Genomic DNA, 15,555 nt, shown 5'->3' with positions numbered 1-15,555 from the left:
TTGTAAATTTTGTAATACAGTCTAGTTTACTAACCATATCTATCAAAACCCTAATTAAGTGTTTCAAGTTTTCTCTTTAATATAAAATATTAAGGTGTGAATATAGACTTTTCGTGACCAACAATTATTTGAAAGTGTACCATTTTTGATTACATCTATTAATTCCAGCTGTTCTCTATTGAAATTTTTTAAGGGCGTGGTGGCCTAGGTGTACGATCACAATTTCGGAACCAGAAGGTTCGAGACTCTATTCCACCGAAGAACCGTTGTGTAAACGGGTCTGATGCACGTTAAATCCGTCAGGACCAAATGTTCTCCCGCTGGTGTGGTGCGGAAGTGTGGAAAGGGGGTGCCAGCTCGGGTGTCGCCCTCGTCACCTGACCACGACTCAAAATTACGAGGTCCGTGCCAAAATAGCCCTATTGTTTCTTTAGAAATGGGATGTTAATATAACTAAACTATTGAGATTTTTACTTTCTTCGAACACATTATATCTAAATGTTTTCTACAACGTGATGCATATTTAACTTTTGATCTACAAAAAAAGCTTACATGCCCAGGCTTAATGCAAAGAAAACAAGAACCATTTTTAGTCAATTTTCATCTTTTTTCAAGTGGTAAACCTTTCCCATAAGCGCAATTTATATTTGAATGAGACGTTTCACCACAGAAAAGACATAACTTCAATTTTGAAGTGACACTATGAACGCATAACTCACTAGCAGCTGGATTCATAACTCGATCGCGTTCTAGTTTGTTTTTTCTGTGTCATCTGGAAGTACTAACTTTAAATGGCAGAGATGCGCATTATTCTCGAGAACGAAATAAAGTTCTTTTTTTTCTTTCGCAATCAATTGATTTTGTAGAAAATCTGTTAAATCACTAATAGAATAATCCTCTCTAAATTCTTTATAAAATTCAAATCGCTTGTGAGTGACTTTAAAATTACAGGAGATAATAAAGTGCAATAAATATCTGACTTAATTCCTAATGACTCTAAGCTTATACTATGTAACTGAATTTTATCGAATCACTGTCAAAAACCTTTTACATAGCTAGAACGTTTAAGTGAGGGAATTTCAATAACTGATCAGTATGTATATTTACCAAAATTTCTATCCTACCAAATCTCGGTTCTAACAGCTTAACAGCTTTATCATAATTTTCGCCAGAAATAGGGAAACTCTCCATTGTTTTCAAAGCTCTTCCAGATAAATGAGCTTTCAGATAATTGAATTTACTAATTTCACCTAAAGATATATTTTTATGCATTGACGTTTTAAAGAAGTTCCAAAATGTTAGTCATTCATTTATAATTCCAGAAAATTTGGGAATTCCATCTCTAATTTAACATTCAGAGATGGAAATGATAGAGATTCAGAGATTTTTTTCCCCTGAAATTTTGGATAAGAATTTTGGACTTTTAAAATACTGAAAAGCTAAATTCAAAATGTGCACGAAATTGTGTTAAAGTCTAGAGAAATATATTGGTGCTGATTTTACAAAAGATAAATTGTTAATGATATTACTTTTATATTTACTTAATTATTTAAATCCTTGCTCATGAAATGAATACATCCAACAAACTATGCATATGTCAAGCTCTGCTTAAAAAAAGTTATTTCTCTCTCTTTTTTTTCTGTCTTTCTGTATGCATAGTTTAAATTTTCATGAAACAAAATGTAAAATATAACGTGTTTATTTTTAAATATATTTATCATTCGGAAACAAAAGATGTCAGTTCATCTAAATGTGTTATAATTTTAGATTTTCATTTTAAAAACTCTTTTCTATTTAGTACTAAAGTATTATTTTAGTGTTTCAAATTCAAGGAAATTTCTTTGATTCTTAAAGAACTTTCGAATTTATGGTATTTCTTGAAAAATGTTTTCTTTTTAACAGTTTCAGTCTTACCTTGGTTATTGTCCACAATTTGATGCATTGCTTGATCTTCTAACTGGTCGAGAAATGCTGACTTTATTTGGTCAACTGAGAGGTTTGACTAGTTTTGATTTGAAAGAAAAAGTAGAGAAGTTAATCAAAATGACTGACCTCACTAAGCATGCTGATAAACAATCTCGATTTTACAGGTATGTTTACTGGAAATTCTTAAGTAGTTTCAAAATAATAAACTGTGGTAAAATTCTTTCTTATAATTTGATAATAATGTTTTTCTTTCAGTGGTGGGAACAAGAGGAAATTATCTGTTGCAATAGCTCTTATCGGAGCACCTCCTCTCATCTTATTAGATGAGCCAACTGCCGGAGTGGACCCTGTGTCTCGGCGAAAGATTTGGAATATTCTTGCACAAGCTCGGAGAAATACTGGTGCTGCCATTATACTTACTACTCATAGGTAAATCAAATTTTGAAAATGTTTTCTTTATTAGTTAAAATTTTGATTTCTTTGCTAAGCTGTTCCATTTTTAAAAAAAATTAAATGAATGGACATTTTTTAAAGAATTTTTTTATGGTTTAATTGCCATTATAGGGCTTTAAATCTTAATAAATTCTTTGTAAGAAACAAGTGAATCTATCTTTAAGCTTTTAGTTTTTCATTTACAAAATATTATAATCATAAAAAAGAACAAACAAACAAAAAGAATCGACATTTTGATGAATTTCGATGCTTCAGATCGTCCTGTGTTCGAAAAAAGATATTTTTGAAATTCTATCGAATACATGATAACTTAAGAACTTTTTGAAGTAGACAGATTTTGTACTGTAGATTTTATTTTAAATTTGTAGGTTTCTATAAAATTTTGAATAAAATGCATATGCAGAAAATTTGTCTGTCTGTCCTAGTACAAGTGAACACAATAACTATAAAATATACAGACTTGATGGATAAAATTTTGTACACAGTTTAGATTTAAAGTGTTAATCCATTTTCAAATTTTGAATCCAGTCCGATTCTGGGCTGTGGATTGGGTCTGAGGTTTCTCGATCTGTGCATTCGCATGTGTGTGAATGTGATAACTGTAAAAAGCAGTAACTTAGATAAATGAATTTGGTATGTGATCTTGGTACTAAAGTTGTAAGTCTGTGTCCAATTTTAATTCCAGTCTGAAAAAAAAAGACGGTTGTAAGAATATAAGTAATCTAAAATTCAATACAGGTTGGTTTTCTTTGTTATACTGTGGGTGTGATGGGTTTTAATGCATCAGTCCACTTGAATTAGCTTAATATTTTTATTCTTGATTAACAAATGATGATTCTGATGAATTTTACAAATGAGAATTCAATGATGAAGGAATTTATATTACATGAAGATGGACAGTTGATGTTGTTTAAAGGATCTTTCCCACCTACGCGTGGTGCACTGGCATTTGCAGAGGAATCCTTCAACGCAAGAATTCCAGTTTCGGCCCTTTCTCAGAGTATCACGGCTTCTCGGTTTCCGGTCGCACCCTTCTCGGCGGACGTCCGTTCTCTCCCCTCGTCTAGTGAACTCTGAACTCTGCCCTCCGACTGCTGGCTATCACCGGAAGAACGCAGAGCGCCCTCTCGTGAAGTTAATTTACCACAATACTATATAGCCAAAATGTTCAAATTCTAAAAATGACAATCTGAGATCGTGTGGCTTTCATTGACTTGCCCAAAGTCCACAATCTTCATGGGTGAAAGAAAAAAATAATACTTTTATTTGGGAATACGCAAAAAAAAAAAAAAAAAAAAAAAAAAATGTGAGGACCACAACTTTTGTTTTAAATTACATTTTTGTGATTTGATTTCGCTGGCATTCATCAAGTTAGATATTGCAAGTTATTTATAAACAGCAAAGTACCCATTAGAATTTATTTCATATTTTACAGTTTCATTTTTTTATGGAGTAGCAAGTATCATGTTTTAAGCTGTCTGTAATTAGTTTGCTAGAATTTTGTTGTAATGCTGAATTTAATTAACAATTAAATATAATTTTCAGAATAATTTTATTCCATGTGAAAAAAGAAACTTTTTGCTGCATACAGGATACAGATAATATATAATAATATACAAATAATACAATAATGTACAGATTATATACAATAATGTATAGATAATATACAAATAAGCAATTATTTATATTCACAGCATGGAAGAAAGTGAAGCTTTATGTAATCGACTGGCTATCATGGTAAATGGTCGTTTCCGATGCCTTGGTTCTATTCAACACCTGAAATCCAAATATGGTCAAGGTTATACATTAATTATCAAAATGAAAAGGGAGGATCAAGAAAACCAAGACAGGATTAATACTATTAAATGCAATGTTCAAAGTAAGCTACCTGGAGCAAATTTAAAAGATGATCACCAGGTAAGAATAAAATGCTGCTTTATTGTATATATAATTTATAAAATAGATGGCGAGTTAGATGATGATGAATAATCCAGAAATTTTAATTATTAGATATAACCATTTTTTCTATTATTATTTCAGGAATAAAGCCTTTAAAAATTTCCATTATGTTTTTATATGATACATTCTATCTTGTCCTCTATTTACCTTTTTCTAGCCTTTTTTCTTATCTTGTTTCTTTTTCTTATTTTAAAACAATTAAAAATTCCATCTCAGTTCAGTTCGACTTGTGGTTTAATGCTTTTTAAAGAGAAATCCTCCAATTTATATATTTCATTTAAAGACATCTTAATCTTATTTTGCTATTTTGTGGAAAATACAAAAGAATTTAGTTTATTTTTGAAGCTATAAATGCTTATTTAAAAGATGAATCTCTTTTTAAGAAATGTTGCTTAAAATTGCTGCATTAACCCTCGACCATGAAATAAAAATAAAGTTTTTCAGTTTGTGTAGGAACAGATTGCCCTGAATTTTTAAATTAATTTCTTAAACTAATTGATGAAAGGAACTAGTAATAAGATGAACTGAGAATTCGTGGTTTTATTTTGTCAAACGAGATTTAGAGATTGTTGAAATCAATTATATTGTAAGTTCTGATGAATGACATAAATATGTTCAGAAAATCTATCCATGGGATGACTTCTGGTTCATTTTCTTTTGATTAACAACATTTATCAAGATGTCATGTGCCTTTTTATGTGCTAGAAGATTCGCACAAATTGTTACTTCTTGTAACAATTTGTTACTTGAAAAGCTTCATACATAAATATTTCAGTTATCTTCTAAAATTTCTCTTGAAAGCATTTTGTCTACTGTAGTATTTCTGAGAGTTACTATGTTTCAGAAATATAAAAAGAAGGAAACAACTTTGCATTTATGTGTAAAAAATATATTTTACGGAAAGTTGTTAAAAACAGCAATTGTGTTGTTGACAATGTTGCTGTTTTTGATTGAGAGATTATAAATTTTTGAGCTTCAATTTTACTATTATATAAGGAGATTTTATGCTCATTGAAACTTTTTGTATATTAGATATCTTCCTTTTTGTCTTGATCTTCTAGGTAGATTTTATGATTCTAAAAGTCATGCATTTTCTAGAAAGATGCATGATTTCATACATTATTTATCTACTAGTTGAAAATTATATTAATTATCAACTGCAAATTAAGAAATTTACTTGTGCAAAATTAATTAATACACATGTATGATACCTTGAAAGCAGTTCATAGGATGAATATGCGTATGCAAGTCTATCCTTCAGTGTTTGTAATAGTGGAATGCTATAATGAATTTGGTAATGATTGTATATTTCATTACTTTTAGAAAGAGAATATAGTAAAACACCGTTTATCTTTCAAGGGACATATTTAAAATAATGCATGAATGAAAAGACATAAAATCGAAATTTTAAGTACAATTTTGACAAATTTAATGCTATCAATAAAATTCATTTAAAATGTTTTAAAGTATTTTAACTTAGTACTTATATGCGATATCGTACTAAAAAATAATAATTAAGCTTTACATTTAATTGTTCATAAAAAAAGAGTAAAATGATAACTGTGAAGCATATATGGAGTACTGTTTTGTTCGACATGCTTGGCTGTGAATATTGATACCATTTTACAAATTGAATTAAGTTCATTCAATATTTTTGTATAAAAAAATAAATTCGAAATTTTTTATTTAATTTCACTTGAGAGCCTGATTAATAAATAGATAAAGTAGGCAACTGCTTTGGAGCCCCATGACACTGTGTGTGTGGAGGGGGGGGGCGGGTTCTTGTGATATTTTCAGAGAAATTTAATTTACAAAGATTCGCTTAAACTTATTGAAACAAAATGAAACATTGTTTAAATTTTCGAAAATTATTCTAATAGCCTTTCTAACTTATTACCTTTTACAAGGTTTTTCCCTTGTTACTTTGTTTGATTATTCTAATATATATTGCTTTGTCATTTAAAATCTGTTTGATCTTGTCATTGAATGGCATTTTTGATTGTCTAAAAAAGTCGACAATTTTTAAAAAAATATTATTTAATTCCAATTTTGAATATTCTTAAAAACGAGATAATAAAACTATATTTCTTGAAAGTACTTGCATTTAAATATTTTATTCATTCAGTTTGCAAAATTTCAGTATTAACACTGCTTATATATTAAAATTAAATTAAACATATCTAGTTTTGGACGGAAAAAGAGGAAGACTTGCATTGCAGAACGATTTCAGAGTGCTTAATCTGACTGTAAATCCATTGCATTAAAAAAAAAAAAAGTGGTCAAAATTTTATCACATTCTTCTTCATCATTATTAAATTAGTAGTAAATTTAAATTAGTAATGACTTCTATTTATTAATGAATTGTGAATAATTCTGAAGTTATAATATCGCTAATAACCAGGCTATAAGAAAGGCTATACAGAAATAAACATAGGTGCTTAAAGACATAGGAATTCGAGAATGCGTTATTTTCAGACAAATCATTCCGATTAATGACCTTGAATTGATCCTTTCATTATCTTTTCTTCATCTTCGAACTTTCAAATGTTCTTTCATGTGTCCTTTATTTTTGAAATGATTAGGAGAAAAATAATATTACCCAGTTAGCTTTTTAGAAAAGTATCTCCGTCAACCAGAATAGAAAAATAATGGTCGAAAAAAAAATGTGAACTTCTGAAAAGGAGAAAACGATATATTTTAAAAATTGAAACTTTGCATCATATAAACGAAGCATCTTATCTTTATGAAAGAATCAGAATTGTGATCAGATGATGTATAATTGTGAAAGATGTATAATTGAGAAATGCATAAACGGTGCTTTAGCGCATTTATTTTTTCAGAATAGTTGCCTGCGGTATGAATTTAAATGACTTCTTTTGGGCCATTTTCTAATATATTAAAATAAATAAAAAAATATTAAATATGTTTCAAATATAATTTTACTTTATTTCATTTATGTCAGATAAAAAGTGTGTAGGAATTATAATTTTTATTACTGATTCTATTACTATTTAATTTCATCAAATTTTGGAAAAATTATTTGATTAATATTATTATAAAAGAAAAATATAAACTCACTAAAATATATATTATCCCTTTTCTAATTTTTAGGGTATGCTTCAGTACCATATTGTGGATCCATCTGTCACTTTGAGTCGTCTGTTCAAATTCATGTCACAGATGAAAGTGCAGTTTGAATTGGAAGATTATTTAATCAGTGACACCTCTCTAGAGCAAATATTTTTAACTTTTGCTCGCGCACAAAGAGCTTCAGAGTAAAGTGCCTTATCTGTTGTAACAAAATCAGGGATATGTAGATATAGAATTGTCTATTTATGAAAAAGTTTTGAATTTTAATGCAACAATGCATTTTTCTGTTTCTGTAGTTTATTACAGAAAGTTTTATTCTTAATCTTTTTTTAGCTTATCGATTTTTTGGCAGCATTAAATGAGTTTTATTTTCGTTATTTTCAGTTTGAAAATAATTTAATTTGTGAAAATAAGATAATTATTTATTTTGTAAAAATATTGTTTTTCTTGAATGAATTAATTAGTTGAACGCAATTGTTAATTAGCAGTTATTTTTCTCAAATAATAAAATTTTATTATTTTAATTTACTACAAAATCACTATAATAAATTTATAAAGATAAAATTATAATTTTATCTGTATACTCATCGCATTTCTTTTGTTAAATGTGCTAATAAGCGCCAGCTGTGATGTTGATTATTACTTGCAAGAATTTGATTGAGATTTCAAATTTGATTCTTTTCCAAATTGTGTTAGGATCAAACATCATCTGCATCATATAAAATGTATGAAAGCAAATTTGTTTTTTTATTATTGAATCATTCCTCAGTTAAAAATTCTAATGTTGTAGGATGCCACTTCTGCTTCTAATATGTTTTTAGTATTTAGTTTTCTATTCTTAAACCAGGTCTACATTTGGACAAATACTCGGGTCATTTCAAATTTATGTGATTCCAGTGAGATATGGCACTTCCAAACATGCTCATAAGCATCTTTTGTTACATATTAGTTTATTGGCATGATTGATTTTTCTGATGTTATCTTATTGAGATAAATTTTCATATAGCCAGTATTTATAAGGATAAACCAAATTATTATGTAACCAAACTTCCATGTAATCATTAAAATTTGCTAATGATTTTATTCTAGTCGAATTGTGATTTGCTACATTTTTTTGTTACATTTGATGTATAAACATTTTCGAATTGTGTAATGTATATATTATTATTATTTTCCTTAATTTACCTATTTTTTTAGTGTGTTTAAGAAATCATAAGTGACGCTATATGTTTGTTGATGGTTAAAATTTTAGATTATTATTCATGTTATGCTTATATTGATTGTGATAATTTCTTGTTATGTGTGATGTAAAGAAAAAATATTTTTCATGTTTGAGATTAGCAAATATTTTTGAAAGTATTAGTGAGAAATATTTCTTCCTGTGATATGAAATTTCTCACTGTTGGTTGAAAGTACTTAGAAATTGATTAAATTTGCTCTTAGCTATCGACAAGAAGCAGTGAATAAAATTAAACTGGAGCTTTGAATTCTTATGTGAGCTGAAATTTAGATTCTTAAATAAAAAGAATATGTGTATAAATATATAATTTCTTATTTCCTTTAATTCACTTTAATATTTAATCATCTATTCCATTTTCCCTCTGCCAGGAATTAAGAACGTATTTGCCCTTCATTAATTGAATTATTTACATTTTATAGCTACCCTCATTTTTTTGTAATATTGTCTTGTATCACAGTAGTCACAGCACAGTAGTTTTTGTTATTATTAAAAATTATCAGGAATTTTTAAAAAAAATCAGAATTTATATTATATATGGGTACATAATAGTAAAATATGAAAATTCATAATTGTATTTTTTCTCTGAAGTTTTCATCTGATAATGATCAAACTACATTTCTTCTAATATTAGAAAGAGATTATGTGGACGAAAGTATATTTTCATAATGTATTTTTTAACTTTCATTAGAGTAGTTATCATTGTAAATATGGAAAAATTATAAAATTCTGGCGCATTTTTCGAAAAGCAATAAAAAAAGTACTTTAGTGAAAGAAAAAAATCTTGATTATAACGATTATTAAATAAGGATTAGTACATATTATAAAATATTTTGTTGAGAAACAAACATTTTTTAATGTGATATTTTCATACACTTTTAAATGCTTTTGATAAATCATTTTATTGTGCTGTAAACTTATCTGTAAATATCTAGTTTTAAACTGTAAACATAATATAATATTAGCATTTGGTATAAATTAATATAAAGTGCCCTTTCGCTTACTAAAAGTTTTATTGCATTTAAAAGCAATGTAATGATGCTGAAGTGAACAGGACTTGACAAAGCTTTAATAACTATTGACTTATTTGTCCAACAAACATAAGCCAAATTTACGTATATTATAGAAATTATTAGAAAGTGTGCAAACTATCCAAAAAAAAATCATTTATCTATTTTGAGAGCATAAAAAAATTATGCTATTATACTTAAATGATGCAAAATATAATTTAAAACTCTATTACTTAAATTCCATTAAGGTATTTAAAATTCAAATATGATGACTTCTTTCCTTAACACTTCCCACTTGCTTCTTTTAAAAACGCGAGTTATTAGAAATAATATTGAATTATTGATAACTTCCTATACTTAATATTGAATAATCTTGAAGTTTCAAATACTCTTAAAAATTTGAAAATATGATATCAAAAAATTTTAGCATTTTTTCCCCTAGCATTTTGCGATAAATGAATCGAAGATATTAATTTTTAAATACTTAGTTTATGCACTGAACGATAAAAAATTTATAAATTTTGATATTTATAAAATTTTACAAAGAAATTTTTAACGGATAAATTTTATGGGGCAGGGCATAAGGTATTTTTTACAATCAACCTTTTAAGGCATTTCGTTAACCCTTTGAGGCATAGTGGCTTCGTTTGAGTCCACAGAGCCTTTTATTTTTACTCAGCTGTTTGTGTCGCTAATATTTACTACAGTGACTTCAAATAAGCAGTTCACTAACTTGTATGAGAATGTTAAGGAAAATTAATAAATTGTTATTTTCATTTCCTTATTGTGTATTTCATGTAATTTAATCAATTTGCACCTGCAATTCAGTAGTTTTATGTTCTGTGTCTCAAAGAGTTAAGCGAGATAATTTTTTTTTTGTTGGTTTGATACATAAGTTTTTCATTCCAAATTTATGTGTTTGTGTTTACAAAATATCTGCTAAGAGTTAATGGCTTCTTCACTTTAAAATACTTTTTCCAGTATTTATTGTTATCAAGTGTTTCTGTATTGTTTGGATTTATTTCACTTCCTAATTTATTTCATTCTTAATTTTATATCACTTACTTTTTTTCCACTTGCATATTCTTTAAATATCAAGATCATTTAAAACTTTTTGTGTCTTTAAAATTTTTTATTTATTTTATGTTTAGTGTGCATTCTTTGTTCCTACATTTAATAGTCTTTGAACTGTCATCTTACAGGACACTTATAAGTACAATATTGTAACTTGGTTTATAATTGTAAATACTAACTGATTATTATTTGGTAATTATCATCCATGTGCTTGCATTAAAAGGGCAAAATTGTAATGACTTGTGAACCCTTCAGTATATATCTAGTTTTAAATATTAACATGCAGACTGAACAAATTTTAAGACATTTCTTACTAGCCCAAAATATTGTAGAATATCTTCTCAATATTTTCTGAAATTTTGAATGTCATACATTATCAATATGATATCAGAACAATATTGTAAAGCATCTTGTGCTATTTGCATTGCTTTTATGTTATTTGCTCTTCTAATAAAAAGAAATTGGTTTCGATATTTGTAAAGTTTTTTCATGCAAATAAATAGTATTTCAAATTTAATGAAATTTTAAATAAGAGAAAAAAAACCTAACTTATCTCTATTTTATCAACTCAATTTTTCTGCCTTAGTATTTTTTATCCATTTTATTTAAATAAAACTCATTATATAAATATATATTTTTTAATAAAAATATTTAAGTTATTAAAAACATCAATATTTTACACATGGTTTCTGTCATAAATTTATAACAATCGCGTACGAACGAGATAAATAAGATTTTAACTCCCAAGAGAGAGTGAAAAAAAAAATTAACCATCTAGTTTTTCCTGCACCTATTGCTCTAGTCTTTTCCTTTTAAATCAGCCATGAAAACATAGGAAATAACAGTTGCAGCTTAGAGAAATGCCTACCAGTCTTCAGCAAGACAGAAATGAGAGAGTCAAAGAGACCTTATGTGTGTGCTTGAAGGTTAAGTTCATAATCATTAATGAAGTTTTTTTATAAATTTATTTTATTTTCTAGACCTAAAATAATATTAGGTCTAGAATAATAGAATGTTAAATAGTTTTGATACTACTTCATTTTAGTCAATAGCTATTTGTGTAAATATTTTAAATTTAATAAAAACAGATGTAAATTCTTAAATATTACAAAGGCTGTGAATTTTGAAATAAAATTGTTGTTTTGTTTTTTGTAAGATATTTTGAAACGCATAATTTACAATTAAAGAGTATTTTTTAAGTGTATTTGTCTATGCATTGTATGTTAAGAAGAGAATAACATGTAATAATCATATATTATATTAAAAATAAAATTAATTTAAAATTATTAATGGTTTAGATTATTTTTTATGCACAGATATTTTTGCATGTTTAGTTTCATATAACTTAAGTAATTGTACACTGTTAACACTTACTGATTCTCATTTTAATTTCCTCTACCATACTTATTTATCATTTTATTCCTATACCATACAAATTTTGTAATACATAAATGATAATAATAAAATATAAAATAGCTCATAAACGAATTTTTTTTCTAGAATCTTATTTATAAATATTATGTTGTATATCTGAAAAATTTATAAAAGCACTGTTAATATGTTTTACTTAAAATTATTAACGTACATGAGTTTCATAATTAAAATTATCTCTTTATTACGCATCGTTACATTTATCAGTAGATATCTGAACACGTTATTTTTCAATAGTTTCTCTTATCTATTTGATTGTAGTGACTTTCAGATATTCCCCACAAAATGTAAGCCAGAGCTGAAAAGTCAACCCTTCCCCAAATTTTTTTCATCAAAACTTTTAAGATAGTATAAAAATGATTTTTGTGCAATAATCATTATGTGTAATATAATAAGTTTGAAGGGAAACTTTAAAATTTCAATTAATTTTAATCTAATAAAAAACTAATTAATACCTTGAAGAAAAAGAAACCTTTTCTAGTGAGTATCTACTTACTAGACCAAGAATTAACTACAAGCTAAGTTTGGTCGTCCTGTGCTTGATGGTCTACCCTGTAAATTGTTACATTCTGTTTTTAGTTTTTGATCCTGCAATTTGCTGGAAGTATGGCAATCTAATAATGCTAAAGATAATTTTTTTCCTTGAGCGCCATTTACGCTTGCTTGAATTGAATATAATTAGACAGATGATTGTAACTGTTTAAAGAATGTACCTTCTTTTTTAACAATCATCAATTTTTTTATCCATTTTAAATGGATTTCTTTAATTTAAAATGCTTTTCTTCAATTCATTAATTTCCGTACTAGGAAATAAAACCGGGTGTAAAAACTTAAGAGTTTTTTTTTGGAAAGAAATTAAGTGGTTATGTTATAAAAAATAGGTCTTGTATATCTCGTAAGGCGACAAATGTTTAAATATGTTATTGGAAAATTATAAAAATGATTTTTCATGGAGCTTTAACTGATCAATCTTAAATTCTCTGAACACTTCCGAGTTTTCCGATAATATTGATGGTGACGGCGTATTCAATTGATAAATGATCCATTTTTAAAGCCAGTGATGATGTCTTTTTGATATCAGAAGTTTTTAGAAAGCATGACAGAATTCCAGTATACACATGCCTTCCTAATCACGGTAAAGATTTTGTTTTGAGTGTGTGCTGAATACTGAAACCGTGATTGATTATTAAAAAAATATATATTTGAAATTTTAGTAGTATGTGGAATGTGCTAAAAATGCTTTAAAAAAAAATTATCTGGAATATTCAGTTCTTCCATTCATATATATAACTTTAAGTAATCAGAAAAACCAATAGGTCTTGTATAGGTATTTAACCAACAAGTCCCCGAGACCGAGCCAATGACTCAATCAATTAATGGTCAACTATCATTCATCATCATCTATTTTCGAGAGAAGTTTCGGGATTTGGATGAGCGAGGATAAAACCTGGGACCTTGGGGTTCGCAGTCCAGTAACATGACCAGGATACAAAAGCATATGCTCGTGTAGCGTAGTTGTTAACTGGCTTATATGCTATTCACCACAGAAGTTTCAAAAGAATTGTTTCACTCTAAATTCTCTGTGGAGGCAAATTGCGACGGAGTTCTCCAGGCATAACTACTATGCCATTTTATTTTTTTTCTTTATTTCATTTGAAAGCTGCTGATCTAATACTTCATAAATTGTCCTCTGCCCTCCCACGTCTAAAGGTTCAAGAGGTAACGCAAAATAAAACTTGGTAGAGTTCCCAGCCTTAATAACTGGACAGATTTTCTCTGAAGATTTTGCTACTAGTCAGTATTATATATGCTTTTTCTTTCATTTAAAATACTTTCTTTTGTCGTAATAAGGTAGAAGCTGGCTGGCACGGCTGGATTAATGTTCTAAATATGGTTGTCGAAAGGCTAATGACTGAAGGCAGCCATTTATGACATTACATTTAAAGAAAGAGAGATAATTTTGCCAATAAATAAATAAATCTCTCAACATTATTAAAAATTTCAATTTTAGGAGTAATAATTGTAAACCCACTTTATGGTATAAAGTGCTGAATTTTAAATAAAGAAAAAAGGTATTCACTAAATAGAAATGCGTTTTTTTCCTTCACACTATATTTTAAATAACGTGATAACATCTTCGTTGAAATTCTTCTAACGGTATCTTACAAATTTTTTTTCAAAGGTCAAGGCAATAATATTTTTTATATTTATAAAACTAAGATAAACGTAACCACAGAAATGCCATCTTATAGCTCAGCCACGTGACGAATGATTGTTACATCAAGAATTCAACAGATAAAATATTAAATCATCAATATAGAAAAGCATTATTACAAAACCCAATGTTCAAACCTTCTAATACAAAATAAAAAATGTCAGCTCTTATCTAATCTAAATTCGTAAGAAGGTGAACCGATAAGCTAGCCGCCTTTTATCTTAACTTTTGTTTCATGAACACAATCAGCTATTTGGAGGCCTTATGGTGTATATAATAGCCAAAAGGAGAAGAAAAATAAACGCCCAATAAAATGAAAATGAATGTAGAAAAAAAATGAAAGGATTATAAGATAACTGCACAAACCCAATATTTGATATACGATCATGAAATGTGTGAAAATCCATCGGGAATATTCTCCTTTTGACTTTCTCCTTATTTTTTTTCTACTCAACTTCTATCTTTCTCTAGGGTCATGGTGGCTTGGTTGTAAGGTCTTGTCATCGGGAACGGTGAGTTCCAGGTTTGAGACGCGATTACACCAAAGAACCGTTATGTAAGAGAGTCTGGTGCACGGGTCTTGAATTAAATGTCCTTTCTCTGATGAAGGACGGAAGTTTGGAGACGGGATTGCCAGCTCAGATGTAGTCCTCGCCATCTGACTGCGGTTCAAATTACAAAGTCCTTACCAAAATAGCCATAGCGTAGCTCTAAAACAGAACTTTAATATAAGTAAATTATTTATCTTTCTATGCATCCCTTAAATATATTGCTGAGGTGGAGGAAGGGTAGCAACCAACTGTCTAAGGTCGATGGCAATCCGCAAATATCAATGTCCTTCCTCCTTTGACTTTTCACCTGTAAAAACTCAGTACGGCGCGCTTTGGGCTCATTAATAGAATAAAATAAATAAATATGCATTCTAGACACCTTCCCACTCAGCGATAGGTTAAAAAATTTTCTACAGTTTTATATAACTTTGGCTACAAAGACCGTATGCCAAATTTTATTGATCCAAGTTTTTGTGCTTTTGAGTTAACGAGTTCATATAAACTCAATAATAGTTAAAAAAATGATCTCCCTCCTTAGAAGATTTGGTCAAAAATGTAATACACATCTGCTACTTTGATGACAAATCTATATTAAATTTCATCCACAAA

At 28.2% G+C, this 15,555-nt stretch overlaps 1 protein-coding gene across 5 annotated transcripts in view; it reads left to right on the top strand.

The window, feature by feature from the left end:
- Positions 1–11,993, top strand: part of LOC129965478 (ATP-binding cassette sub-family A member 2-like) — an 81,487-nt gene extending 69,494 nt beyond the window's left edge. For all 5 annotated transcript variants that reach the window (XM_056079382.1, XM_056079379.1, XM_056079383.1 and 2 more), the window contains 4 exons: positions 1,903–2,090; positions 2,182–2,355; positions 4,074–4,296; positions 7,450–11,993. In XM_056079382.1, coding sequence (XP_055935357.1) covers positions 1,903–2,090; positions 2,182–2,355; positions 4,074–4,296; positions 7,450–7,617 — 753 coding nt within the window. In that variant the 3' untranslated portion in view covers positions 7,618–11,993. The remainder of the gene's footprint in view (positions 1–1,902; positions 2,091–2,181; positions 2,356–4,073; positions 4,297–7,449) is intronic.
- The last annotated feature ends 3,562 nt before the right edge of the window (positions 11,994–15,555 follow it).

Source organism: Argiope bruennichi, chromosome 4 (assembly GCF_947563725.1).
Source record: "Argiope bruennichi chromosome 4, qqArgBrue1.1, whole genome shotgun sequence".
In the NCBI taxonomy this organism is placed as follows: domain Eukaryota; kingdom Metazoa; phylum Arthropoda; class Arachnida; order Araneae; family Araneidae; genus Argiope; species Argiope bruennichi.
This window is presented reverse-complemented; position numbering and strand designations above follow the sequence as displayed.